Source organism: Petaurus breviceps, unplaced genomic scaffold (assembly GCF_028583685.1).
Source record: "Petaurus breviceps papuanus isolate PSGF00001 unplaced genomic scaffold, PetGlider_PUasm1.0 287, whole genome shotgun sequence".
NCBI classification, from domain to species: Eukaryota; Metazoa; Chordata; class Mammalia; order Diprotodontia; family Petauridae; genus Petaurus; species Petaurus breviceps.
Genome location: NW_027186029.1, coordinates 2,100,108 through 2,128,068, shown reverse-complemented (window position 1 = coordinate 2,128,068; position 27,961 = coordinate 2,100,108). Strand labels below are relative to the sequence as shown.

At 43.6% G+C, this 27,961-nt stretch overlaps 1 protein-coding gene across 6 annotated transcripts; it reads left to right on the top strand.

Annotated features, from left to right (window-relative positions):
• Positions 1–27,961, top strand: LOC138167676 (zinc finger protein 184-like). Of its 6 annotated transcripts, XR_011169944.1 has the most exons (7): positions 1–194; positions 1,539–1,632; positions 6,368–6,494; positions 6,981–7,076; positions 10,129–10,293; positions 12,345–20,502; positions 21,573–27,961. XR_011169944.1 is itself a non-coding variant. In XM_069096604.1 (6 exons), exons 2-6 carry the CDS (start codon positions 1,597–1,599, stop codon positions 14,702–14,704), a joined length of 2,784 nt encoding a protein of 927 aa, XP_068952705.1. In that variant the 5' UTR covers positions 1–194; positions 1,539–1,596; the 3' UTR covers positions 14,705–27,961. The 6 variants fall into 6 exon arrangements, 5 of the variants coding, with proteins under 5 accessions (XP_068952705.1, XP_068952706.1, XP_068952709.1 ...); XM_069096604.1 differs by having other exon boundaries at positions 12,345–27,961; XM_069096605.1 differs by having other exon boundaries at positions 1,471–1,632; positions 12,345–27,961.

Sequence of the window (27,961 nt, the reverse complement as noted above, 5' to 3'; positions counted from 1 at the left end):
AACGTGAGGAAGAGTCGCTGACGTCACTTCCGCTAGGTCCCCATCCTCGGCGGCGCCGCCGTCAGCCCCGTTCGTCCCGGTCCCGCCGTTCTGGGCTCCTGAACGCCTGGGTACGCTCGCGACCGCCTCGGTTCTGCTCCATCCTCAGCCGCCATCACCCCGGGGCTCCAGCCCCGCGTCCGCTCCGGGCTGGGGTGAGTTAGGGGCCCGAGGCTGGGGGGGGGGGGGGGGGCCGGGGGGGGGCCGGGAGGGGCGGGGCGCCCCTCACCTGGTTTCGGAGCCCATTGGTCATCGAGGTGGGGGAGGGGAATGGTACCATAGCCAATTGGCGGCGCCGCTGCTGCCGTCTCCGGCCTCCTGTTCCGGCGCGCATGCGCCCCGCCCCCAACTCTCTGTCTCTGGGCCCTTCCTCCGCTCTTTGAAGGTCCTGGTCCCGCGTCCGGGGTGGCCCCCCGCCGGGCCTCGGCGGCGGCGGGGTCTGGGCCGCCCCCTCTGAGGGCCGGGGCCCCGCCTTCCCCGATGATCGCCCCCTCCCCCACGCAGTAGGCCCCAGGCCGGCGCCCCGCCTCCGAGGAGCCGCGGTCCGGTCCTGAGATCGGGGCCCCAGGAAGCGCTCTCAGAGCACAGCCCGGAGGGCCCGTGCCCCGCCCCGCGGCCTGGCGCCGGGAGTGCCATGAGCGCCCCTCGGGTGCTTGAGAAGCGGGGGGCCGGGCGTGGCGGGCCCAGGCTCGGGCTCTCAGGCCCTCCTCCTCCGTTGTCTTCCCGCATGACGCGGCCCGGAGCCAGCCCCTCTCCGCGCATCTTTCCGTGTTTCTGGCAGCGCTTGGTTCCCCTCGCAGAATGTCCGCCCATGTGCCCCGGTACTTCGGGCTGGCCCGTCGGCTGCCCCGGGGCCGCCCCAGGCACTCCCCGGCTCTAGGCCTCCCGCGGGCTGAGGTGTGGCCCTCCGCCCTCCAGCACAGCGCCGGGCCCCTTACCCCCCACTTCTGACCTCGCCGCGCCCTGCAGGGTCTGTCTTCTTAGCGTCTCTCTCGCGCGCCCCTCCTCCATGGGACGCCTACACAACTACAAGAGCCGCTGCTTGGTCTTCCTGCCTCACGGCTCTCCCCACTCCGGTCCGGCCTCCCCCCGGTTCTCAAAGTGATCCGAGCACATCATCCAATAAGCCCCGGTGGTTCCAGGCCGCTTCTGGGGTGCTGCCTCCGCTAGCGACCCTAGAAACCCCTCTCCTGTTGCCCCTGGGCGTCTTTTCTGGGGTGGGTGGGAGAGGATGGGCAGCCTGCCTCTGTTCTGGCTGCAGTAGGTGCTACAAGTCCCAGCCCTGGGTTCCAAGCGCCCTGAGGGACCCTTTGTCTCCGACTGCCCAGTTCCTTGCGTGTAGCAGACACTGAATGTTTTTATTAGTAGTATTGTTCAATATTAATTGAACTGAGTTGAGAATGTGCTCTCTCTGACCTTCTCACCTTGCAGGAGTGTTTCTGGGTTTCAAGTGCCTGGGTCTGGGCGGTTTTTCTCTCACTGCCCCCTTTCTTCCCCAGCTCTGCGCTCTGGCAAGGAAGCCCTTCCTCAAGAGGCAGCTACTTGAAAGTGAAAGGAATGGCCCCTGTCTACCTGCCAGCCCAGCCGCACCAGGTAAGGGGGTGCTCCTTCCTCAGCTTTCGTGTGTGGCCTGGGATGATGGGGCGGTAGCTGCCCCTCTTTGCTTTAGATGTCATGGTTAATCTCCACGTTTTGTGGATGTCGAGGCCTGGCGAGGATCTGTTCTTGGTTCCGCCCGTCTGCATTGCTTTGCATTCTTCACCATCCGGCGTGTGATTGCTTGTCACATGACACTCGTCGGCGTCTAAAAAGGGTCATTGAGGAGGCCGCCTTGGTGGATGGAGTGGAATCAGAAACTTGTTTCAGTCGTATCGGACTGTTCCCCATCTGGGGTGTTCTTGGCAGAGATACTGCAGTGGTTGGCCATTTCCTGCAGCTACAGAGCCAGAGCTCAGGGCACTTTCAGAAAGCACCAAGTGACTATTCTCTCCTAGTGCCTTTTCTCTGTCTCCTTCATTGACAGCATCTGGTGAAAGGCAGTATTGTAAGGAATGAGGCCTTGGACTCTTTCTTGTTCAAGGCCAACAGGGCCTTGTGCCTTGGTCCTTTGCCCTTCCTGTTTTTTCTTTTCCATTTGGTTTGAAAGAGATTAATCTGGAAAGTTCAAATTTGTGAGTTTTGAAAGGTCAGGAGAGCAAACCTTGAGAAGTCTAGGAATCTGGGAGTTCAACCAGCCCAGTAGTAGTGTCCCAAAGGGCAAGGAAGAACCTTTGAGCCCAACTTAGTGGGAGCTGAAAAGAGGTCTCATCTAGCAATCCTGCCTCGTCTGGACCGGGTCTAGTGGGAGCAGCGTGCTAAGTCTGAGAGCCCTTTCCCCAGAAACTGAGGGGAATAGGGGAGAGTGTGCCCCGGAGATGTTTGGAGAAAATTCTTGTGCTTCTGGTCTGGCCTTGTCTTTGAAGTCAGTATTCTTCTATAAAAACTAGTTTGTGCAGAGTGTATGAATGGACCCGAGATGCTGGTCACTGAAGGGGGGAGGGGGTGGGGGTTGTCAGAGAAGAGCCTGGCCAAGGCCTTCAGGCTATCCTGAGGGAGAGAAGTGTCAGCCTAACCGGAGAACAGTCTCTGAACCACGTTCACTCCGCTGTCATTGACCACCTGGAGAGAGAACAGTCTGCTACATTTCTGGTATAGGCTGGTGACCTTCAGGGAAGGCTGGGCCAGTCGGCAGCTACACTTATCATGAACACATCCAGCAGTGTGCCTGCAGTCACTCCAGCATTTCCGTTTTCAGTCCTTATGCTCCCTGTTTGGCTTTGAGATGATACCGCCCTTCTCTTGGTAATAGCTTGGAATAATTGTTGATAGTTTGTTTGTTTATATACTTCAACAGCTCATCTGATGAAAAGGACACAGTCTAATTTATTCATGGCGATTCCCTTTCTCTTTGGGGTATTACACCTTTATCAGAGCTGCACTGATTTTGGCTTGTACAAATGCCCTTTAATTTCATAGAAAGAAAATTCTCTCTTACATAATGTTCTCTAACCTTTGTCCATAAGTGAATTCTTTCCTTAATTACAGTTGTAGGTTTCACATTTTTCTTCAATTTTTTTAATACTATGATTTTTTAAATATTTTGATCATTGATCCACTTGTCCATTATTATGGTCTATAATGTTAGATACTGATGTAAAAGTTTTCATTTCTGCCAAATTATTTGAGTAGTACTGGGAACACAGAATAACCTATTTCTTCAGTGAGCCTGATACTAAAAGCAGACATAGACTTATTTCCCTACATCATGTTAACCTATAATCATAGTCAACTCAATACTTTAAGGCAATACTAGATTAAATTGCTTATGTGACATATAATTGGTCATTTGGAATATCCAGATCTGTCTGATTCTGGAGTTATCAGCAAGGAATTAAAATGTGTGACCTAATTGAAAAGAAAAATTTCCTTTGGTGGAATGTACCCAGCTGGAGCTCATAGATTGGATCACAGTAGGTCCCTGCCCAAGTTCCACTTAAAGGTAGTATTTTGGGCCCTCCTGGCTTCTGGTGAATGTCAGCGGTAACTGTTTCTCTTTGGAGCAGTACCCCTTCGGGTCTCCCCTCCCAGATCGATTTTTTTCTAATTAAAGGGGCCATCCCTTGACTCATTTCTTAAAGAGGCCTATTCCTTGAACAGGTGTCACCTCACTCTAAGTGAGTACCTGGAAAGGCCTGAGCCTCCAAGGGCCAGGTCTCCCTCTGCATCCTGGGTCATCTCCAGTCATCCTGATGAATATCAGGTCACTGGACCCGGATGGTTCCAGAGGAGAAAGTGAAGCTGGTGACCTTGCACGGCCTTCCCTCATTCAAATCCAAATCACCCACAAGTGGGACAGACCCAGCACCCAGATCTGCAGGACAGATTGTCTGATAACATGGGCCATTTCCCCTTGCTTTTCAGTATACCCTGTTGTAGTGTTTTTCTTCACCTCCTTGTGGATATTCTTGGGAAAGTCAGATTGCTGTTATTGATGTGTAAACTGATTATTCCTAACTGCTCATAAGAATCTCTCCTTGACCTTGAAGCTTTGAAACTTGATGACTGCATTTGTGGGTGAGTCAAACCAAGGATTTCTCTTAGTTCTGTGAATTCTGTTTGCATTCTACCTTCTATTTCTATTGTTTCCAGGCAGTTTTCTTACATATTATTACCTAGGTTATATGATTCAGATTTTGTTTCTTCATGGTTTTCTGAGATCTTAATATTTCTCAGAATGTCTGGTTGACCTTTTGTGATAGTAATGGCAATTAAAGATTCCCCTGTATTGGCTTGGTTTTCAAATTGATTGTGTTAAAACCCAGAGTTTGTTAATCCCACCTGTGGGATGGGCTTGTTGATGTGAAAAGAAAGTCCTGAACTGGGAGGAGCTGGTGATGTAGATTTGGAGAGACACTAGAGAGAGGCAGAAGACCTTTTTTTTTTGGAAGCAGCACCTCGTGGAGAGGGAGAGAGACTAAGAGAATTGCTGGTGGCCGCTTTGAATTGCCCTGGACTTTTGAGACCTGCCCCCTGAGCTGCCAAGGACTGAGGAGACATGGCTGTTTTGCTGGTACTTTGTCTGTCTGTTTTGATGTTGTTTTGCCAGATTTGTCCACTGGTGAAAGACAGTCCTTTTGTTGAAGAAGTCCTGGAACCTGGCTGTTTGCTAAGAAGCCCTGAGACTGTCCTGCAGACAGAGAGTGAATACTGTCCACTGGTGAAGGACAGTGCTGTTGTTGCAGGGGTCTGGAGACTGTCCTGCAGACAGAGTGAATACTGTCCACTGGTGAAGGACAGTGCTGTTGTTGCAGGGGTCTGGGAGCCTTTCTGTTGGTTCAGAAGCCCTGAAGAAGGATTTTCTTGTTGTATGTTTACAGAAATCCTGGGAGAGGGCTTTGCTAATGTGTTCAGGGGTTCTAGGACTGTTCTACAGACAGAGGATGAATTGATGAAGGGACTGGCAATGTATCTTATGGCCTTGCTAAGCCTTGTCTCCCCAGGAACTAAGATTGCTGAGAACTTGCCTCGGTGCAGTCACTAGTGTGGTTTAATTTTGTAAGCAACTTATTAAGCACCTACTCTGCCAAGCTTCTTTACTGTTTCCAAGAGTCTTCAGAATTACTGCTAAAACTGATCACAGAAGACCAATGAAGAAGCATGTTCTACTGACCTCCTAAAAGTGTCAAGATGAAGAAAAGACCTCCATTTGGGTATTAAGTGCTGTGTTTAAACTTGATGTAACTCTGGGGTAGATTCAATTGTGATCCAGGGGTGGGGAACTTTTGACCTTATGTTTGGAAACTAATCTCCATTTGAGAAGAGGGGCTTTGTGGTGGACTTAATTAAGGTATAGCCTAGGGGTGGAGAAGTATTTAGAACAGAGACTTTGTAATTGATTGAATGATTGGAAGGTCCTGGGGTGGGGTAGTCCTTGGAGATTATTTAATCACACTTAGTAAATGCTGTATTTGGAATGATGTCATGTTTTGACCTTCTCTGTTCTTAATTTGTCACTGAATAAAATGGAGAGCGCCTATGCTGGTATTCTGAACCTTGGGAAGTTGCCTTTCTTTTGGCATTACATTACACCTTTGTCTTTCAGTTCTATTGCTTTATTTTATAGAGATCTGAAACCATCATCTGGTTCGGCCATTTTAGAGTGGCATTTTTCCTCCGATTTTTATTCCATTTCTGCAATTTTAAAAATCTGCCCAAGCTGTCATACTTCTCAGAGAGGCTACTACTTCAATGAGATTTTCCCTTTTTTTATTTTTCTGCTTTGTCAATCCTCCTTTTGTCTTCTTAGATTCTTTGTTTTTATTATGTGATAGCTATTGATAGTCTCCAACATACAAAGTGGGAGTTTAACAATGCTGTGCTGGCTTTGTGTTTGGGAGACGACGATGTATCCCAGTGGACTTTGAGAGCTTGATATTGGGGAGATAGGAAGCCTGGGTTTCTGACCCAGTTCCTGTAGAGACTGGCTGATTGTGGGAAGCAGGGCGTTTCCTTGGTTGGGGAGATGAATGAATGGAGGCTTTGCTGCTTCTCAGGGCTGTTGAGAGTCAAGCACTTTGTTAATTGAAAAGCTCTTCATTGTTCTTTTTATTCTTCGGTCTGATGATTCAGAGTCTAGCCCAGGCTGAATCCCCCTGTAGGAACTCCATGTCTGTCTGCCTTCAGATGCACCAAAGCCTGAAGACTCCTAGGAACAACCTAATCTGTGCCTCCTGCTCAGGCTGCGTGGGGGACAGGCCCAGGGTCAGCACAGATGTGTTTCTCATTTCAGGGCTCTGTGACCTTCAGGGATGTGGCCGTGGTCTTCACCCTGGAGGAGTGGGGGCACCTGGACCCCTTCCAGAAGGAGCTGTACCGGGAGGTGATGCTGGAGAACTTCAGGAACCTGGTGTGCCTGGGTGAGGAGGGGGCCGCCCCCAGCACTCAGCTGAGGGGCTTTATGTCTTCCTGCTTGTAAGAATCGAGTATCGTGCAATCGTTACTTTGAGGGGAAAACCAGGGATTGCTCATCCTTGTGTCCTTAAGAGACACAGGACACGTGGGTTACCTGTTTGCTAATGAAATGCTTTGCTCCAAACGTCTAGAACCTAACAAACTGATTCTGTTGCCCTCGAGGTGTGGGCCCTTCTGTGCTCTGTTCCCTGAGGAATTCTCCCCAAGAGTCCTGGTTACAGAGTCCCAAATGCATGAACGGTTCCCCCCCTCTCAGCAGGGCGTGTGTCTGTCAGATGGCCAGATTCTCTTTCTGGACCCAAATCCGTTCTCCATCCCTATCCTCAATACTTGCTAGCAGTACCCTGCAGAGAATCCTCCTGAGGTCTGCTTGGGCCTTGGATTGAATTCTCAGCTCTTTCTTGGTTCTCTGTCCCATGTTCAATGAACAGGACTGACCGTGTCCAAGCCTGATGTCATCCACCAGTTGGAGCAAGGAGAAGCCCCTTGGATTCCAGAGGGAGAAAGCCCCAGAAGCAGCTTTGCAGGTGAGCAGGCCCCACCTGGCACAGCCCCTCTGTGGAAGCTCCCCAGGCTTGTTTGACCTTCAGGGGAGTCCCCTCCTCTCCCTCCTCCTGCATCCTCTGGTGGTAGAGGAGGCGGGGCCTCAGGAGAGCAGACAGGCCTTTCTCTGGGAGCTGACCCTGGGATCTGCACATCCTTTTGGGCTCTGCTTCCCATGGCCATTTGTTCATTGTCTTTTTAAAAAGTTTTATGCTTTTTCTTTTTATACCTAAATCGTGATCCCCTTCCCCCCTTCCTCTAGCACCACTGTGGAGCCTAACATTTTAGTAATAACTCACAGTGATACCGTGCATCACAACCCATGACATCGGTGCTTTTGTCCCCATTTCTCAGAAGAGGAAACTGAGTGTCTGAGGCAAGATTTGAGCTTGGGTCTTTCTGACTCCAAGTCCAGCTCTAGTCACTGGACACTTGTAGTTACTGTATTACTGTATTTATTTCTCTTTTGGATACATTTTATTCACCCTGGCCCTTTGCACATTTTGCTGAATTCCTCCTCCTGGTTGGTTCTTATGGCTTGGTGATATTGCTTTATATACTAGGGCACTTGGAATCAGAAAGATCTGAGTTCAAATCCCACCTACATGTGATCCAGGATCACTTCACTAACATGGTTCCTCCTTCCCAGTGTAACTGTAAAGTACTGGGTCCCCGGGAGGTTTCTGTGGGGACCACAGTTTGTGCAGCCTTTGGGCCCCCCTTTTATCTCCAGTTTCTCATGACCCAGAGAGTGTTCCTGGGAGCATTGCACGTCCTATGGGCCCTTCCTTCTGTTATTGGCACTTTTTCTTTGTACCCCCAGTGCTTGGGACAGCATGTGTTACACAGTCAGGGCTTAATAATTGTTTGGTGATTGATTCTTGGGACCTTAGTTATGGCAACAAACAAAACGTCAGTTACTAATTTATGTCTCTGCTTTCCCTTCTTTGCCCTATTTTTATGAGAATAAGATACACATGGTGAAGCTTCTTGTGGACAGCAGAGGTAGGAGCAGCCTGATTTTTACGTGGATGAGACGGAGGCCAGGAGACTTCTGGCTTAGCTTCCTGGCCTCCTGAGGCATGAAGGGCCCTGCTTAGGCTTTTCTCAGGGGAGGCCCACCTAGGCCTTTGCCTGATGTCTCTCCAGTTTCTCCTGGCTATTGCCATGGTGAATGCATACGCAGATGGGGGAGGTATCATTTTATCTGGTTTTTCTTGTGTGGTCCGGACTGGGATGGGTTTACTTTAAGGGGCGGGAGCCGACACTGGAATTATCCACAGCTTGGGGCTGAAGTGCATAAGGTGCTGGATCTGGAATCAGAAGTCCTGAGTTCAAGTGCAGCCTCAGATACTTTCTACCTCTGCGACCATGGGGAGTCACTCCACCTCTGTCTGCCTCTGTTTCCTTGTATGTGAAATGGGGATAATAATAACACCTCCCTTCCACAGTTTGTGGGCAGCAGATGATAGTACTCGTAAAGCATATGCTTGGCATATAGTAGGTGCTTCATAAGTGCTTATTTCCTTTAACTTCATCCTTATTGTCTTGGCTTCCTCACCCTCTGAAGCATAAAATACTGAACTGACAAGAAATTGATGCTCTGGGATTTTAGTGGAATTCCCATTGCTTTGTGGAAATGCATTCCTGACTGAGAATTGCTGCAGTGAATGTAGAGGTGGAGGGAATAGCCTTTTATTTTCACTAGGAATTGTACCTTTTTTAGTCTTTCACAGCTACAGGTATTTATTTTGCATCTTAGGGTCCACAATTGTCTCGTTACATCTAGTTCCAAGCCTGATTCACTGGACTGGTCTGAGCTAGGCCTGACTGAGAATATTTGGCTTTGGTAGGGTGCAGAAGGAGGGCCTTGGGTGACCAGCGAGCCAGACACAGGACAGTGCCAGAGGTGTACGGAAGGAGCGCCTGTTTCCCCAGTGGGGGAAGCTCTGTGGATGCCTGAGAACAGGACAGGGAAAGCAGAACAATTAAGGCTCTCCTAAATGTTGTTAATAGTGTTTGAGAAGCTGGATCACCACCATAGGGCCAAGGATGATCACTTATCCTTGGGCGTTTGGCAGGTAGAGGCAGAGGTGAGCGACCTTTGGCTTTTATGGACCACACGCTAAAGGCAGAAGAGCAGGTGAAAAGGGCAGTGCTGAAAGGCTAAAGACTAATAGACTGTGGCCAGGAAGTACGACTTCTGCCCAGAGGTTTCACTGGAGAATTATTAAACTCCTCTGAGATTGGAGTTTTAAGGGAAGAACACAGGAACAGAAACAGAGATGAAGATTGGGAACCTCTGGCCTGTTCCATGGCTTAGTCCTCCCCGCTCACACTGTGTCTCCAGAGAGGGACTTTCCCCACAGGGGAATCACACAGTGGCTGGAGAGCTTCCAAGAGCAGGGAAGGGGACTCAGAAGAATGAAGGCATGGTCCTTTAGGGACAGTGCAGCGTTTTAGCCAGTTGCAGATTCTGCGGAGTTTGGAGAGCTTATAGAGGATTCATTCTTGCAAAATCAGTGGAAGCTGTTAGAGACCCCAGATGAGAAATCCCCATTCCTTATGAGTAGGCAGCTAAGATGAGGGGAGGAAGTTGCATATTTGACCCCACAAAGATGAAATCTGCAGCCATTTTCCTGGTGGGATAAAGGGAGAGGGTGAAATCTTAAAAAGAGAGGTATTTGGTAAACTGAACAAATAAATTTAAAAAAAAAACATTTGTACTTACTGTGTGTGACAAGCACTGTGCTATTGCTAGGGATTAATTTTTCTTCCTAAAAATAGACAGTCTCTGCCTTCAAGAAGCTTACATTCTAATAGGGAAAGCTAACATATGTAGGAAAGTGGTAACCAGGGAAGGGAGTTTTGTTCTGGGGCAAGGGGTAGGCGCCGGGGGATGGTAGAAGGTAGAAAACCTCACCTTAGAATGTCAGTTCACCCAATGGGCTCCTCACAGTGGAAGATCCCTCTGCCATGCCAGCCTCTTCCCATTGGTGAGAGGCCCAGGCTAGCCAACTTTCATGAATCCTCCAGGCTGTGCTTCTGACTTTCTGGACTTCAACACCGTACCCCAGCTACAGTCTCTCCCTGAAATCTCCCTTGGTGCCAAGGGCATCCTCACTTTGGAAGATCCATCTACCCCTCTGACCTTCTCACAATGGAACATGCCTCCGCCATGCCAGCCCCCTTCTCTCATTGGTGAGTTTTTCCCAGGGCCTGTTTCAGAGAATGGCCCAGGCCAGCCAACCTTCATTCCCCTCCTAGCCACGCTTCTGATTTCCAGACTTTTAATACCAATGCCCCATGCCCAGTACTCTCTTCCTCCCCTTTTGTATGTTGTCTTCCAACTTTAGCATGTAACCTCTTTGAGGGCTTGATTGTGGATCCCCAGCACTTAACAACATAGTGCCTAGCACATAGTGAGTGCTTCATGAGTCTTTTTTTGCCATGGTTGCCTCTTTTTATTGGGGCGTGGGGGAGGTGGCAAGAAAAAATGGTATGTGCTGCAATGCCCAAGTGGGTGACTGAATGGGATATCAAACTGAAATATGCTGTGGTGTCTTAGGTCAGCCAGTAGATAAGAGTGATGTCACTAACTGGGCCTGCCTCAGCCTGGGCCTCTGATAGTTAGTCTGCTCTTAGGACAGATGAGACGTTTATAAATCATTCAGCAGTTAAAAAAGATTTATTGGGGGCGGCCAGGTAGCACAGTGAGTAAGAGCACCGGCTCCAGTGTTGGGATGACCTAGAGATCGAATCCTGGGCTCAGACACTCAGCACCACACCCAGAAATAACTGGCCGTGTAACCTTGAGCAAGTTACTTAACCCCGATTACTTTAAAAAAAAAAAAAAGATTTATTGAGCGGGGCTATGCAGCAGTACACTGATTCAGCTGCACACAGCTTTCCTACCCCTGATCTGTTCACAGTGGTCTACAAGTCAAGTATCAGAGAGGGACAGGAGCAGCTCCAGCCTGTAGTTCTAAGTGAGCCAATTAAGTCTCAAGGATGATTTCAGTCCCTTTTTAGGAAAAGAACTAACCCATGCCAGGGGACAAGGGACTGGTAGATATTTTGCTAAGTGCGCTGCTTAGCATATATTCAGCCACTAATCATTTGGTTTATGCCTTAGCTTTAAAGACTGGCTTTAAAGTGGATTCACTTCGCCAGGAACTGTGTGTCTAGATTCTGGAAAACCTGGAGATCCAGGTCTTAGAGTAGATGGTACTGTTCCACGGGGGAGGATGTTAGTGGCAACAGGCTGACAGTTTGGGTGATGGCTTTATACTTCTCCAAGACCACCCCACTTCCTATAATCAGTGTGCTTTGGGGTCAGTTACTGCTTTTTGGGTGGAACTTCACATCATACTTTAACTAATGAATCCTTTCCATCCTCTGTCCATTGCAAGACCACCATACGGGTCTGGGCAGCCAAATAGAACTTTCCACATAAACATATGCATTGGGGATGATGAATAAAGGCACCATGTATATCCTACCAAGAGCAAAGAGTAATGATACTCTTCCCTGTAAAAGCCATGGACATAGCTTTTGAAATGGTTTGTAAAAGAAGATGATTGGTGGTCAGCCTGTAGAAGTGTTAATAAAATCACATGGGAACACCTGGAACTAAAATACTGAGGGTTCTCTTCCTTGACCAAGGGAAGTATATCACTGAGAGCCTCTGCCTCACCCCACCTGATCATTCGGAGCCAGAGGGACTGTTAGGGTGAACCCACTTAGGGCAAGGGCCAAGTCTCCTCACAAGCACTGCTAGACCAAGGGGGGACCAGAAGTCACAGGCCCAAGAAGCTGGCTTAGAAGGGGAGGAAGTTGGTTCCAAATATATAAGGACCTACTAGATGCCAGCAAAAAAGTTGGTTGCTATTATAATAAGAGACCCTTTTTTGCAGTTTCTATTGTGCATTAAAGGAACTCAGAATTATATGATAAAGCAGTAACTGTAGAACTATCTGGTACTAGTTAAAAATTTTAAAAGGACATAAGTGGAAGGAGCTGTATAAGCTAAGTTCCAAAGGAAATTAACTCAGCAATTTCGTGTGTATTCAAATGGCACAAGCATATAGAAAAGGACTTTTTTAATTTGACAGAAAGTACTAGGAAAACTACATAGCAACTCGCAGAAAATAGTTACAGAGAATGATGGTTCTTGATGGAGAATGCAGATGACAGAACTTTGTGTACAACAGGGGCAGCGGGCTTGTTTACATTTTTTAATTTTCTTTCAGATTGGGAAACAAATCATGAAACTGAGGAGTCAGTTGAGGAACTGGATATTTCAGTGGAAGAACCATGTCAGGAAAAACTCACAAAGGATGGTTCTTGTTTCTTGAAGTCACAAGAAGCTTGGGGTTGTGTTGGCAGTTTGAAGAGGAAGCAGGGCAGTGAGGTGAAACAGCCTCAGCAAGTGAGAATTTCCCCAAAGAAGCATTCTCATCAATTGAGATGGCACGAATATAACTACTGTAGAAATTTCAACCTGGCACCAGTAGGTTTTCCACAGCCAAAAGCGGGAAAGGGCCCCAATCATTGTTACACACAAGGAAAGAGTTTCAGAGTGAGTTCAGACTTGAGAATGCGTAATACAGTGTGTCCAAATAAGATATTTTGTAAGTTTAATGAAGGTGAAGAGAAACTTTGTGAATATAATGAATATTGGAAGGCCTTTAAGAACAGATCAGAGCTTACTCAATACCAAGCAGTGCATATTGGAGAAAAATCTTACACATGTAGTGAATGTGAGAAGGCCTTCAGGTACAGATCAGAGCTTTCTCAACATCAGACAATTCATACTGGTGAAAAACCTTATGAATGTAATGTGTGTGGGAAGGCCTTCCGCCTGAAAGCACAACTGAAGCAACATCAGAAAATTCATACTGGTGAAAGACCTTTTAAATGTGATGAGTGTGGAAAAGCCTTTATTCAGAGCCAAAATCTTAAACAACATTATAGAATTCACACTGGAGAGAAACCTTTTGAATGTAATGAATGTGGAAAGGCCTTTACCCAGAGGATAGGACTTATTCAACATCAGAGAATACACAGTGGTGAGAAACCTTATGAATGTAATCAATGTGGGAAGGCTTTCCGCCTGAGAGGAAAACTCAGCCAACATCAAACAATTCATACTGGTGAAAAACCTTTTAAATGTGAGGAATGTGGGAAGGCTTTCATACAAAGCCAAAATCTTAAACAACATTATAGAACTCATACTGGAGAGAAACCTTATGAATGTAATCAGTGTGAGAAAACCTTTAGCCGCAGAATAGGGCTTTATCAACATCAGAAAATTCATGGTAGTGAGGCATGTTATAAATGTCATGAATGTGGGAAGACTTTCAGGTATTTGACAGAACTTACTTATCATCAAAAAAGTCATGCTGAAAAGAAACCTTATGAATATAATGAATGTGGACAGGCCTTCAGTGAGAGAAAACAATTTATTACACATTATCCACTTCATAATGGAGAGAAGCCTTATGAATGTAATGAATGTGGAAAGGCCTTTGGCCAGAAGAAGGAACTTAATCGACATTATACAATTCATACTGGAGAGAAACCATATGAATGTAATGAATGTGGAAAGGCCTTCCGCCAAAGAATGGGACTTACTCGACATCAGACAATTCATACAGGTGAGAAGCCTTATGAATGTAATGAATGTGGGAAGGCCTTCAGTCAGAAGATAGGACTTAGTCGACATCAGACAGTTCATACTGGTGAGAAACCTTATAAATGTGGTGAATGTGGGAAAGCCTTCCGCCTGAGTGCATTGCTTACTGCCCATAAGAATATTCATACTGGTGAGAAACCTTATGAATGTAATGAATGTGGGAAAGCTTTCCGACTGAGAGCATTACTTACTACACATAAGAATATTCATACAGGTGAGAAACCTTATGAATGTAATGAATGTGGGAAATTCTTTAGATTGAGAGCACTGCTTACTGCACATAAGAATATTCATACTGGAGAGAAACCATTTGAATGTAATGAATGTGGGAAGGCCTTCCGTCAGAAGACAGGACTAACACAACATCAGACAATTCACACTGGAGAGAAACCCTATGAATGTAATAGATGTGGGAAAGCCTTCCGCCAGAGGATAGGACTTACTCAACATCAGACAATTCATACTGGAGAAAAACCTTATGGATGTAATGAATGTGGGAAAGCCTTTCGCTTGAGAGCAGAGCTTACTCAGCATCAGACAATTCACACTGGTGAGAAACCTTATGAATGTAATGAGTGTGGGAAGACATTCCGCCAGAAGGCAGGGCTTACTCAGCATCAGAGAATCCATACTGGAGAGAAACCATATAAATGTAGTGAATGTGGGAAGGCCTTCAGCAGGCGGGTAGCACTTACACAACATCAGACAGTTCATACTGGTGAAAAACCTTATGAATGTAATGAATGTGGGAAAGCTTTCAGCCAGAGGATTGCCCTCTCTAAACATCAGACAATTCATACTGGTGAGAAACCTTTTGAATGCAATGAATGTGCAAAGTCCTTCCGCCTGAGAGCACAGCTTACTCAACATCAGAGAATTCATGCTGGTGAGAAACTTTATGGATATAATGATTGAGGAAAGCTGTATGTCCAAAGTAAATAATTTACTCAACAACTATTATGCTGTAAAGGGGGCGGAGGGGGGTGGTGTCAGTTGAATCAATCAATCACCCACTCTACCTCATCTTGCTTAGAATACTAATATAATTCTCCAGCCCTGATATTTTCATTAGCTGAGAAATTCTCCATTGAATCAATCTGGCATTAAATAGTTGCCAAAAGTCCTTAATCAATTTGGAAGGAATGAAATTCATTGGATGGAATGACATGATATTTATTAAATGGGAAGTTTTTTGGGATTGGCTAAAAAAAAAAAATTCAGACATGACTTGTGGGTCTTGGATAAAAGAGCAAGCCAATTCTGAATCTGGATTTTTAGTTCTAGGACATCTTATTGTGGGAAGGTGCTTTGGCTAAGACCCTGAGAATGACTTCAGAGTGGGAGGAGACAGCCTCTATTTCCTTTTTTCCTCCCCATTAACCAGAAAAAGGCCTCATGAACTTCCAGAAGGTCAAAAGATTTGTGACTTTTCACCAGTGCCCTAACAGGATCCCTGGAACAGCAGTGACTGATAGCAACATCTGCATCAGGAGGGAAGACGTAAGCTAGATATACTGAAGAAAGACATCTTCAGGGCTCTCCAAAGAGCCTAAGGGGGACTTCATCAGGACACCAGAAAGGGTAGGAAAGGACTTGTAGCAAACAGGAGCTGTGAGTTACTGCTTTGCTGTGTGTTTTTTAAGCTTGAATGCACCTTCCCCTGAACTCTGCTTTTGTGGCAAAGTGTGTTCTCAGTTTGGGGGAGTATTTTATACCAACTGTTCTTATTATACTGTTTCGTAAATAACCCTTTCTAAAAGCTAATTCAATATGGCTAGCTAATTTATATTATCTGTTAATCAACAGTCAGGGAAGTAAACCAGTGGAGTCTCATGAGCAGCCCTTCAGCATTGTCCTTGGTTAAAAAGTAGCCAGCAGCCATTACACCGTGAGTATTACAAGTAAAAGCAGTGGAAAGCTCTTCTTAAGGGCACAGAGCTTACTGAAAATCATATAATCCTATTGGAGAGAAGCATTATGAATATAACAAACAGATTTCAGTCAGAATTATGCCCCTTTATTGAAAATTAGACACTTGAAATTCTACATGAAGAAAATTTATGTCTCCTTTCACTCAGTGGCCAATCCAAACATATTCCCCTTCCTATTCCCATTCACCTCCCACCACTCATTTGTAATGCAGATATTAAACACTTAATTTGAGAAAATGGAAGCAATAAGGCAGCTGTTCATTCTCTAAATGCCACTTATAAAAATTCTGAGAATTCTCATCTTTCCAATCCCCAGAGCCTAACTCCTTAAAAAAGATCATTTCTCTTTTTGTGCCTTTATCCAGTGCCCTCCTTCCTACTCCAGAATCATCCCTCATCTTTAATATATTATCGATCTATTTCTCTTGGCTGGCTCTTTGTCACCTCCCTCACTTTATTAAATGCCATATTTCCATTAGCCAGGTTCACAGCCTTGGAATCTTATTCACTGTCTCTCTTCTTCTCCCAATACCTCATCAATTGCTGTGTCTTGTGGCTCTTACCTTTGCATCATCTCTCATGTCCCTGTGCTCTCTACATTCACAACCTTGCTAACCTAGTACAGGGGCTCATCCTGTTTCCTGCACTATCACAGCAGCCTCTTAGTTTGATTTCTGTCTTCTGCTCTATAGTTTATCCTCCCTGCAACTATTAAAATTAACTTTCTAAAGAACAACTAATCGTATTACTCTCTTACTTTAAAACCTTCAGTCTTTTCCTATTAGCTCAAAGATAAAATACAAACTCCACGGCTTGGCATTTGAATCTAATCCCAACCTTTCCAGGTTAATTTCTTATTTTCCCTTCATACACTTCAGAACCAAATTGATCTACTTGTAGTGCACTGAATTTGACCTCATCTCCTCCACCTCTGTCTCATCCCCATGCCTTGAATTTGCTCCTCTTTCCTTTTATTCCAGGTGTTTCATATGCCACCCTTTAACCTTTTTGGTGAAATAGGTCAGTTTAAAAGTGTTGAAGCTTGTGCAACCCTTTCTAAGAATAATGTTTATTAAATGCATAAAATAAAACACATAAGATTGCCAAGGAAATTAATTATATTGAAATAAGATGTATTTTCCCCACCAGAGTTTATGGACCCCTTGAAATTAAGAACCACTCGTCCAAAGGAAACTTTTCCTGAATTCTCTCTCTTCTAGAATCTTCATTTATTTATGTATATAAATGTCGTATAGAATGCAAGTTCCTTAAGGGCTTTGAATTCTGTCTTCACATTACCAGTACCTAGCCTAGCATCTCAAGAGATGAGTACCTAGGCTCAAAAGAGATGCTGAGTAAATATCTACTGAATTCTACAGATTCGTTGAAATACTAAAATATGACTTCTCCCCTTTTCCTTTGTGGACTCCCCCTTTGCCCTTCCCACATATCTCCCCCACCCCTTCCCATTTTCTCACATATCCCGGGTTCCCAATGTGTACCAACCCAATAAAAGTTTTTCTATCACTTCCTCCATCAGTATTCAGCAGGACATGAGTAAGACTGAAGTCACACAATAAATTTCACTGCCACTTGGCAAGTCACAAATAGTGATTAAACAAGAGGGCAAAGGGTTCACAGAGTACACTAGAATTTAATTCCAGGGTCAGGACTGTGAAGGTAGGAACATTAGATGATCAGTGAGAGTGAAATGATGGAAAGTCATGGTGAAGATAAAGAACAGGATTAGGTGGAATGAGGCAAACAAAATGAACTAGAGTTCTTAACCAAAATATGGACATTTGACCTCATAGATGTCACTGGAAATCAATGAAATGAAACCCACGACTGGAGTGTGGCTTTACATCGGCTCCTTTACTTGAAAGAAACAGGTAAAATGGTTGGCTCTCAGACTCTGTGAAGAAGATGTGCATATGAGGAAATCCAGGATCCAGAAGAGAGAAGCAAGGTGAGAGTGTTTGGGTGAAAAACACTGACAAACCAAAGCCACTGCACCATTGAAGTCAACATCTGGACAGAAAGAGGAAACTGATGGAGAACTACAATTATCCAGACATGCTGGAACGCTCTCTGTCAAAGCAGAGTAAATTATAATTTTTCAATTTACATTAATAATAATTTCATCTTATAATAGGTGGGGAAGTAAATGACAAGTCACTCCAGTATCTTTTCCAAGAAAGACCCAAATGGGGTCACGAAGAGTCGGACAAGACTGAAAAACAACCCAACAATGATAGGTGGGGAAATACGGATCAGGATCTGATTCTAACAGAGAGGTGCCAGTCGCCTGAATAGATGGGATGAGAACTTTGTGGCAGGGTTGCTGCTACTACTTGGAGTTTGTGCTAGAGCAGCAGAGTCAAACTCGGAAAAAGGGCAGGGCACTGACCCATACATGAGGATTCCTGGGCCTCATATTGACTTAAAATACCACATAGTAACTTTATCTATGTTCTTTTATGTTTTTATTTTGTGAAATATTTCCCAATTCCATTTATTCTGGTTCTGATAACACTCTGTTTGATACCTCCCTTAGAATGAGAGGAAGGTCAGTTAACAAAGGCTTGCTATGTGCAAGACAATATAGTAAGGATTGAGAATAAAAAGGCAGAAAGCAGACCCTGCCCTCAAGGAACTCAGAGTGTAATGGGGGAGAAAACATGCAGACAACAAGATGTAGTCAGTCTAAATTGGAGAAAAGCAATAGAAGGAAGGCATTAGCATTCATGGGTATTGAGAAAGGCTTCTGTGTCACATGTGAATATGTCACGTGTCTGAGAGGAAAAGCTAACACGTCAGATAACAGGACAAAATTTAATAGCGATGAATATACAGGTTCTGCCATTCGGTTTTTATACAGTAACACTGACAAGTGCATTGACAGGCACGAGAAAGGGTTTCTTTGAAGAAGCACCCCAGTTTTTTTAATTAAATTTTATTTTCAGTTTCAAATTCTCTCCTTTTTCTCTCCACCACCTACTGAGAAGGTAAGAAGAACAAAGCTCATCACAAATATGTATTTTAGGGGTGGCTAGGTCACACAGTGAATAGAGCACTGGCCCTGGAGTCAGGAGGACCCGAGTTTAAATCCAGCCTCAGACACTTGACATACTAGCTGTGTGACTTTGGGCAAGTCACTTAACCCCAATTGCCCTCCAAAAAACAAAACAAAACAAATATGTATTCTAGTCATGCAATACAAATACTTGTATTAGCCATGTCCAGAAGAAATGGCACCCAGAATCTATCACTTCTCTATCTGGAGGTGGATATCATGTTTTACTGTGAATCCTTCAGAATTGCAGTTGGTGACATGAGTCAGAATTCTTAAGTCTTTCAGAGTCGATTGCCTTTACAATATTGTTCTTATTGTATACATTGTTCTATTTCTGCTCACTTCACCTTTTATCAGTCCATATAAGTCTTCCCAGGTTTTTTGAAACCATCCCCTTTTCAAGGGTGTCCTGTAAACAACATATTGTTGGATTCTGGTTTCTGATCCATCTGCCATTTTATGGGTGAGTTCTGTGATTGCTAACTTTATTTCCCACCATTCTATTTTCTTACACTTTCCCTTCTCTTTTTTTCCTTGTCTCCTCTTTAAGAATCTGTTTTGTTTCTGATTAATGTCTTCCTTAATCTGCCCTCCCTCATATTTTCCTTTCTTCCCTTTAACTCTTTTCCCTCCTAATTTTCTTTTGGTTAAGATGAATTTCTGTACCCAACTATGTAACTTTCATTTAGTTTTTAAAATAATTTTTTAGTTCTTTAAAAACAAAACTTTCTTTAACTCTTCTGGGAATTCTTGTTTAACTTGTTCAAGTTGCATTTTTCTTACTTGTAGATATTTTTGAGTCCTTTTTTGTGTGTCTTGAGCTTCTGTGGTGGGGATTCTTTTTTGGTTTGCTCATCCTTCCAGCCTGTTTCTTGATTCTGCACTTTAGGGCAGTGTGGTCCTCTGCTCACTTCTGGGGGAGGCGGTAGCCTGAGCTTCTGCCCTCTTACTCTTCCTGCTGCCGCTTTCCCAGCTCGGTCTGGGGACTGCAAGCTTTCGGTACTCCCAAAGTGGCTCAATCCAGGTAGAGGTCTGTTCTCTGCCCTCTTGTTCAGAGCGCTGCGAGCTTCTGACCCAGATTTGGGTGTGGTGAGGACTTCAGTAGACTGCTTCTGGACTCAGTCACTGTTAGTGCTCTGGGGGCTCCGCAGTTCCGAGGGACTGAACTGTTCTCTTGCTTTAGCTCTGCTACTCCTAGCCTGGTTCTTCCATTGTAGGCTTAGGTGCCGGCCTGTGGCTAGAACTGAGTCCCTGTTGCTCTGCCCTTAGGATCAGAGCCACATGGCTACTTTTCTGGAACTTGTTCCTTGTTGAGTACATAGCATGGGCCCACTCATATCACCACTCCTCTCTGCCTTGGAACTGTGACCAGGAACTGGGTGCCGACCAACAGAGCTTTCAGGTGGCATTCATTCCGCACTCAGCAATAGGTCACGGATCCCTTGGCATCTCTGTCCATCCATGAGCCCTGGATACTTCCTGCTGTACTTCCTCATGTGCTCCTGACCAGACCCCATCATCCACAGACATCTCTGCCTCCTTCAGCTGACCTGGTTGGGCTCCATTCAGAGACTGGAACGAAGGAGGAAATCGATGATGTCAGGGGTTGTGTAATTGGTTATACAAGTATGAGATGGATGCCCCACACCTCTCAGCCTCAGCTGATACAAGTAACAAGATGTTCTGCACCCTGATACCTTCATCAGGTGAGAGTATCTTTTTACGGACTCAATCAAAAGGGTAAGCTGTATACAGAATTGAATGAAAAGAGATAGAAAGTCACCTGGGAAATGTCTTGTGGTTGGTTGAAGAGAATGTGTCATGCCCTGTGGGGCTTGGATAAAACAGCAAGCTGGTTAGGAATTGAGAATTCTACAAGTAGACCAGACTAGGCCCTAGTGGGAGATCAGTTAGAGCCGAGGTATTGCTTGTGGAAGGGTCTTGGGAAAGAAGGCCTCCCAGACTCTTCCTCCCCCCCTCCCAAACAGAGGGAAAACATAATTTTTGAAAGATGAGAAGATTTGGTGTGCTGGAGCTGCAAAGGTTGGGAATAGTGACAGCATTGAAAGCCAAGGACAAATTAGACATGGGAAGAGCTCCTTGAGGATTCCACAAAAGCACAGATCGTCAGAGCCCTGTAGAGAGCTATACACATCATGGTTCCATCCCACGTGCTGCAGTTCTAAGGGAAAGTCCGCCAGGGAAAGAGGGAAAGGGCACGATTCAAATGAACATAAATAGGAAAAGACACAAAGGGAAACTTTCAGGTAGGAGTTGTTTGATGCTGGTGAATGGAGTTCACCAAACCACTTGAAATTTTAAAAGAGTTCTGTAGATCTCACACCTTGGGGCCTAGACTGTTCTGATTAATACAATTGTGAGTGCCAACTCACAGGGCCTATCTACTATTTCTAACTAGCCCCAACTATGCTTCACATTCCATCCCAGCTACCCTATCATCTGCCCACCCCACTGCCCCTCACTTGCCACTTCTTGTTCTGGGAATTGTGATCTCATCCTTACTACCTGTTTCTATGAGAAAACATGTATTGCCTAATTCCCCTATAGCTCCACCCCTTCCTTACCCCCAAGCTCAGTGCTGGGTACAAGCATCTGAAGTATCATTAGTTCAGATTGAAGGTGGAAGCAAGCATGGGTAACAGGATGAAGGAAAAGCTGTGGACAAGCTGATTATTTTCAGAAGCACGAAAATACAATGTACTGAGACTACTGGGGTCGGCCAAAGGCAACAACGTTTTGTGTTTTTTGTTACCAGGGAAAATTGGATGTGAGAAGGGCTTGGAATGGAAAGGATGATGACAACAGGAGAGAATGCAGGGCTTCTTGGTTTTACTTTTGATCTGGAAAGGACCATATATAAATAGGTCAAAGAAGTCTGATGCACAATCAAGCAGATCTGAAATGGGGGAGAAGGGAAGGAGATACAACATGTACCTAGATAATGTAGGCGATAAAATGCTACCAGGTGAGAACACATTATTATTGACTCAAATCAGAGGCCTGACAAAGCCCAAACATCTCTATTCAGTTAATCCAAGATTTGAGAATAAGTTGGAAGAATCCTTGGATAAATTAAGAAAACAGACGGGAGGAGTGTTCAGACTGATTTAGGGAACGTGGTTTATACTCTATGGACTGTCCACAAAATGTCAAGCCAGTTCAGGTCTGTGACATTTGAGCAAGCAAAGAGGAGATAGCATTTCAGCTCAACCTCTAAGGCGTCATCTGTCATGACTGGCGGGGACTTCCCATCTTCAATCATATCCTTGTAGCATCTGCTTCAGGAGCTGAGGACAGACTAAGCACAGCTCTGAAGAGAGCCCTTCAGACGAGATCTCCTATACTAATGAAAAGCATCACAAGGAGCCAAGAGATGTTGCTGTGGTCCACATGCCCGCAAAACTTTCCCCTAGACACACCAATGTAATTGTGGGAGAGTGTGTCACAGGCTTTTGAAAGAATGTTGTGCATGTCTAGATGTACGTTGTTTCCATTTCTAAGTCTGGCTGACAGTCATGGTGAGACTAGTATGTGTTGGCAAGCATGAGCTGTATCCCTGCAAGAGCTGCCCTGACCTTTCAGGGTCCGACTCAGACATCCTGTGGGGCCCTCCCTCAGGCGGTCACGTCAGAGCACCCGCTGATGTGGACCACTGTTCATACTGTTTTCGATGTTTTATGAATTTAAGTTACGTCTAAGAAGCTAAGGGTAACAGGTAAGTCTGGGGCAATGCTTCCATTCTAGTTCTATTTGTGAAATTCTCAAGCATATGTGAAGGTTTGTATTTGTTCCAAGAGGATTTGAATAGAGCACCAGACTTGGAGTAAGAAAGACTCGAATTCTAGCTGTGTGACCCTGGGCAAGTCACTTAACCTTGGCCTCAGTTTCCCCATCTGTAAAATGGGCATCATAATAGCACCTACCTCCCAGGATTGTTGTGAAGATCAAGTGATATAACTGTGAAGTGCTTAGTACAGTGTCTGACACATAGTAAGCATATGATGTTAACCATTATTATTAGTTATCTGTTACCTAAATTATTTGTTAACCTGTAATGATATGTTGCGTAATCTCTACCATTTTATTCCATAATCTGCATTGATAAGTAAATCCAGGCTCCGTAAGGATAACTTGTCTGTAATTTCTAGTGGCAGTGACGTCATCTTGAATCAGTACCCTCTGCGGCCATAAAACAGCTAGAATAACAACAGACAGCATTTGTATGGCATTTTAGGGTTTGCCGAGTGCTGTATGTGTTGTCTTGTTTGATCTTCATGGCAGTCCTGGGAAATGGGTGCCATCATCACCCCCATTTTGTAGATGAGGCAGCCGAGGTGTTGGAGGCCAAATGACTTGCCCAGAGTCATGCAGCTTACCTGTGATACTTCCTTGTCAGTCTTTTGTTGGTTGAAGTCACGTGGTCATCATCTTTTGAACTTTTTCCAGTCCTCCTTAGAGCTCGTGCTGTCCCTCTGAGATGACTTACCTTGTATATGTGACTTTGCATTTGTCTGGCTGGTACATAGTGGTTTAGATACTGCCTTCCCCTTTAGCTCAGGAGCTTCTTGAGGGCAGGGCCAGTTTTTGCCATTCTTTGTATCCCAGCACTTAGCATGGAACCTGGCATCCAGTAGGCACTTAATAAATGCTTATTGACTTGACTTTTGATGATACTCTAGTGCCAAAAATAAATCTGCATGACTCAGCGAGTTAGATGCTGATCCTTTGACAACATTGTTCATTAGAAATAAAGGAAACTACATGTACCAGAAACTGTCTTACCCAGTATCTAATAACTTAGTTGAAATAGATAAATACATGCAAAAAATAGAAAATAACATTTTCAAGTAATTCAGTACCATAAAAAGAAACTGAACAGGCCATAAATGAACTCCCAAAGGAAAAAAAAATTACAGAACCAGGATTTACAAAATTCTGTCAGACATTTAGAGAACAATAAACTGCAGTGTTTCATGAACAATTTAAGAAATAGGAAAGGAAGGAACTCTTCCAAATTCTTCTGTAATACATATGGTCTTGATATGTAAGTCAGGGAGATAGAACAGAGTAAGAAAACTACAGACCTATTCTGCCAATGAAAAGTAACATTAAAGTATTTGCAAATAGTGTACCACAGCATATTAAAAATATTACATGTTATTAGGTGCTACCAGGTTGGATTTGTACCAAGAATACAGTGTTGGTTCAGTATAAGGAATACTAAATCTAATAGTCCATATTAATATATGATTATATGAATAGATGCAAAAAATGACAAAATATGACTTCAGTTTCTTGGGAAAAACTAGGAAGCACGAAAATAAGTGGACTTTTCCTTAGTACAGTAATCAAGAGCAAATTATATGTACTGGAGAAAAGTTAAAGGCCTTTCCCATGAGATTAGAAATAAAGCAAGAATGTCCATTGTCTTTCCATGCTATGTTATGGGAATGCTTGTTTTATTCCATAAATTAAAATAAATTTGAAAGGAAAAGGGGAAAAGAGTGTCCATGGTTACCACTTCTGTTTGATACAGTGCCAGAAATGCTAAATATGACAAGAAAAAATAAATTGAAAGATATGCAGAAATGAAGAAACAATGATCACTTTCTGCATATGATATGATATGGTCTATCTAGTGAACTCTAAGGAGTTAAATAAAAATTAATTCAAAGAATTCTCAAACTAGCATAATTGTAGGATATAAAATAAGTCCACATAAATCAGTAGCATTCTTATACTTACCAACAAAACTCAACAAGAAATAGAGAAACTCCAGTCAAAATAACTGCAAAATATTTTGGAATCTCTCCGCCCAGACATACCCAGAGGGTGTGCATGCAACTACAAAATACTGTTTACAAAAATTAAGATGGGCCCAGATAATTGGAAAAATACATTTTTCTTTGGTAGGTTTGCCAGTATAACAATGACAATGTTACCTAAATTAATTTACCAATTCAGTGACATACCAAACAACCAAAAGATTGATTTCATAATGCTAGAAAAACATAATGAAATTTATCTTAAGGAATAAAAATTCAAGGGAACCTGAAAAAAATGGGAAAGAAAGGCACTTGGCAGGACCGGACCTCAAACTATGCTACAACATAGTTATCACTGTATCAGTTTAATAGAGGTATGAACACCTTAGTTATACAAAGAGAAGCAAATGAACAACAGCTTAGTGTTCAATCCCTGCACATCAGCTGCTGGGGTAAGGGCTCACAATGTGACAAAAACTGCTGGGGAACCTAGAAATCAGTTTGTAAGGAATCATGTAAAGACCAGAACCTCCCATATACCATGATAAGTTCCACATGGATAAGTGATGTAGACATAAAAGGTAACATCATAAACAATTAGAGGAATAAGGAAGAAATTAAGTTTTCAGATCTATGGATAGGGAAAGGATTCTTTTTTAATTTATCTTCCACTTAATAGTATTTTTTTTCAATTACATGTAAAGATAGTTTTCAACATTCTCTTATTTTAAAGCAGTCGGGGTTAAGTAACTTGCTCAAGGTTACACAGCCAGTTATTTCTGGGTGTGGTGCTTAGTATCTGAGCCTGGGATTTGATCCCCGGGTCATCCCGACAATGGAGCCGGTGCTCTTACTCGCTGTGCTATCTGGCCACCCCAACATTCTCTTTTTTTTTTTTTTTAAGATTTTGAGTTCCAAATTTTTTCCCTCCTCCAAGATGGCAAGAAATCTAATACATATGGTCATATTAAACATATTTCCATAGTAGTCATATTGTGAAAGAAGAATCAGAACAAAAGGGAAAAACCACAAGAAAAAAAATCTGCATTCAGACTACATACTTTCTCTGGGTATGGATGGCATTTTCCATCATGAGTCCTTTGGAATGGTCTTAGATCACTGTATTGCTGAGAAGAGCTAAGTACATCAAAGTTGGTCATTGTAGAATGTTCATGTTACTGTGTATGGTGTTCTCTTGGTTCTGCTCACTTCACTGTCCATCAGTTCATGTAAATCCAGGTTTTTCTGAAGTCTGCTCATCATTTCTTATAGAACAGGAGGATTCCCTTACACTCATATATCACAACTTTTTCAGCCATTCCCCAGTTGATGGGCATTCCCTCAATTTCCAATTCTTTGCCACAATAAAAAGCTGCTATAAATATTTTTGTTCTGTGGGTCCTTTCTCCTTTTTTATGATCTCTTTGGAATACAGATCTAATATTGCTGGATCAAAGGGTATGCATAATTTAATGAATTTTGGGGCATAGTTCCAAATTCTCCAGAATGGCTGGGTCAGTAAAGGAAGAATTCTTGATCAAATAAGGGGTAGGTGATAGAAGATAAAATGGACAATTTTGATTATGTAAAATTAAAGTGAATAAGACCAGTACAGTTAAAAGAAGTGAAACAGGCAACTGGGGAGTAAGTCTTATTTGCAATTTTCTCTAATAAAGGTCTCCTGCCTAATATTGTAAATAACCAATTCACATTTTACCAAAACAAAAGCCATTCCTCAATAGACAAATAGTAAAAGAGTATAACCAGGAAATATTTAAAGGAAGAAATCAAAGGCTATTAAAATCCATGTGTAAAAATGTCCCAAAATCACTAATAACTGGAGTGAAGTTAAAGCAGTTTTGAAGTTCTCCACAGCCATCAGGCAAAGATAATGAAAGAGCAAAATGACAAATGTTGGAGAGGATATTGGGCAAGTTATGCTTACACACTGTAAGTAGTCTTGTGAATTGATCCAGACATCCTGGAGAACAATTTGGAACTGTGCCCCAAAAGTCATTAAATTATGCATATCCTTTGACCCAGTAATGCCACTTCTAGGTCTAAACCCCAAAGGTTTCAAAGAACGAAGAAAAGAACTCATGTGTAAAAATATTTATAGATGCCCTTTTCATAATAGAAAAAACTGGAAACTAAGGGAATGACCATTTATTGAGGAGTAATTAATATCTTATGGCATATTAATGTAATGGGATACTATTGTGCTTTAAGAAGTGATAAAATGCATAGTTTTAGAGAAAACTGGGAAGATTTGTATGAAGTGACACAACCGTGTTTCCCCGATAATAAGACCTATCCTGAAAATAAGCCCTCCCCTTACTGTGTAAGATTCCTCTAAAATAAGCCCTCCCCAGAAAATAAGCCCTATTGAGATTGCTACTGTAGTGAAGGTGATCCCCTGCGCTACATGCTACATTACGGTACCCTCTGTATGCACCTTCCCTCCCCCTCCCCCCCGGTGAAACGCACGCAACGCTCCAAGCTGCATCCAATCAGAGCTGCAGCAGTGAGTGCGTCATCCCGTTCTTCCCCAGTGATTTGCTTATTGAATAAAGGTACATTTTTTTTGTTCACATTTACCTGTTTATTAAGATTGCTGTCAATGTTCATTAAAATAAGCCCTCCCCTGAAAATAAGCCCTCTGGTGTTTTTCTGTCCAAAAATTTAATAAGACAGTGTCTTATTATCGGGGAAACACGGAAAGTAGAGTGAACAGAACCAGGGGAGCAATTTATACAAAAACATTATAAAGAAAAACAACTTTGAAAGACGAGAAAGATAATTAATGAAGTAACCAACCATGATTCCAGATGCCTGAAGATGAAGCATGCTACCCATTTAGACAGGTGGGACCCAGAGGACTTGATGGAGCAGGAGATGCACATTTCTGGATATAGCCAATGTGGGAATTTACTTTGCTTGATTATAACCATTTGTCATACTTTTTTTAATCTGCATGGTGAGGTGGTGAAAGGGGCATAAAATAAATGCTTATTAATTGAAAAATTAGATTTAAAAACGTTCCTGGTTGAATTCATGTGGTTATCACCCATGCAGCTCTTTTTGATTCCTCTCTTGGGCTGTAGCTTTCAAAAACTCTGGAGAGAAACTACTTTGGATTACATTTGATAAATCCAAAAGAATTGTTCTTTGATGATAAAACCTATTGTCAGCCTTTACTCTTGCTTTGTAAAATGATATGTTTGTTTTAAAAGTATTTCTGTAAATGTTTCAAATATTTGCGATGTGTTCTGAGAACTTCTCTGGATCCTCTTCCTCTTTTTTGACTAAGTATCCATTTTCTCTGTAGTTTTCTGGAGTTGTAAACCAGTGTAAAACATTGTAAAGGTTTTTATTTGGA

Excerpts from the sequence above, each read along its gene's own strand:
- LOC138167676 (XM_069096604.1), top strand. The coding sequence starts at position 1,597 with ATGGCCCCTGTCTACCTGCCAGCCCAGCCGCACCAG. Across the intron at positions 1,633-6,367 it reads TGCCAGCCCAGCCGCACCAG|GGCTCTGTGACCTTCAGGGA; the intron begins GTAAGGGGGTGC and ends TTCTCATTTCAG. Across the intron at positions 10,294-12,344 it reads CCAGCCCCCTTCTCTCATTG|ATTGGGAAACAAATCATGAA; the intron begins GTGAGTTTTTCC and ends ATTTTCTTTCAG.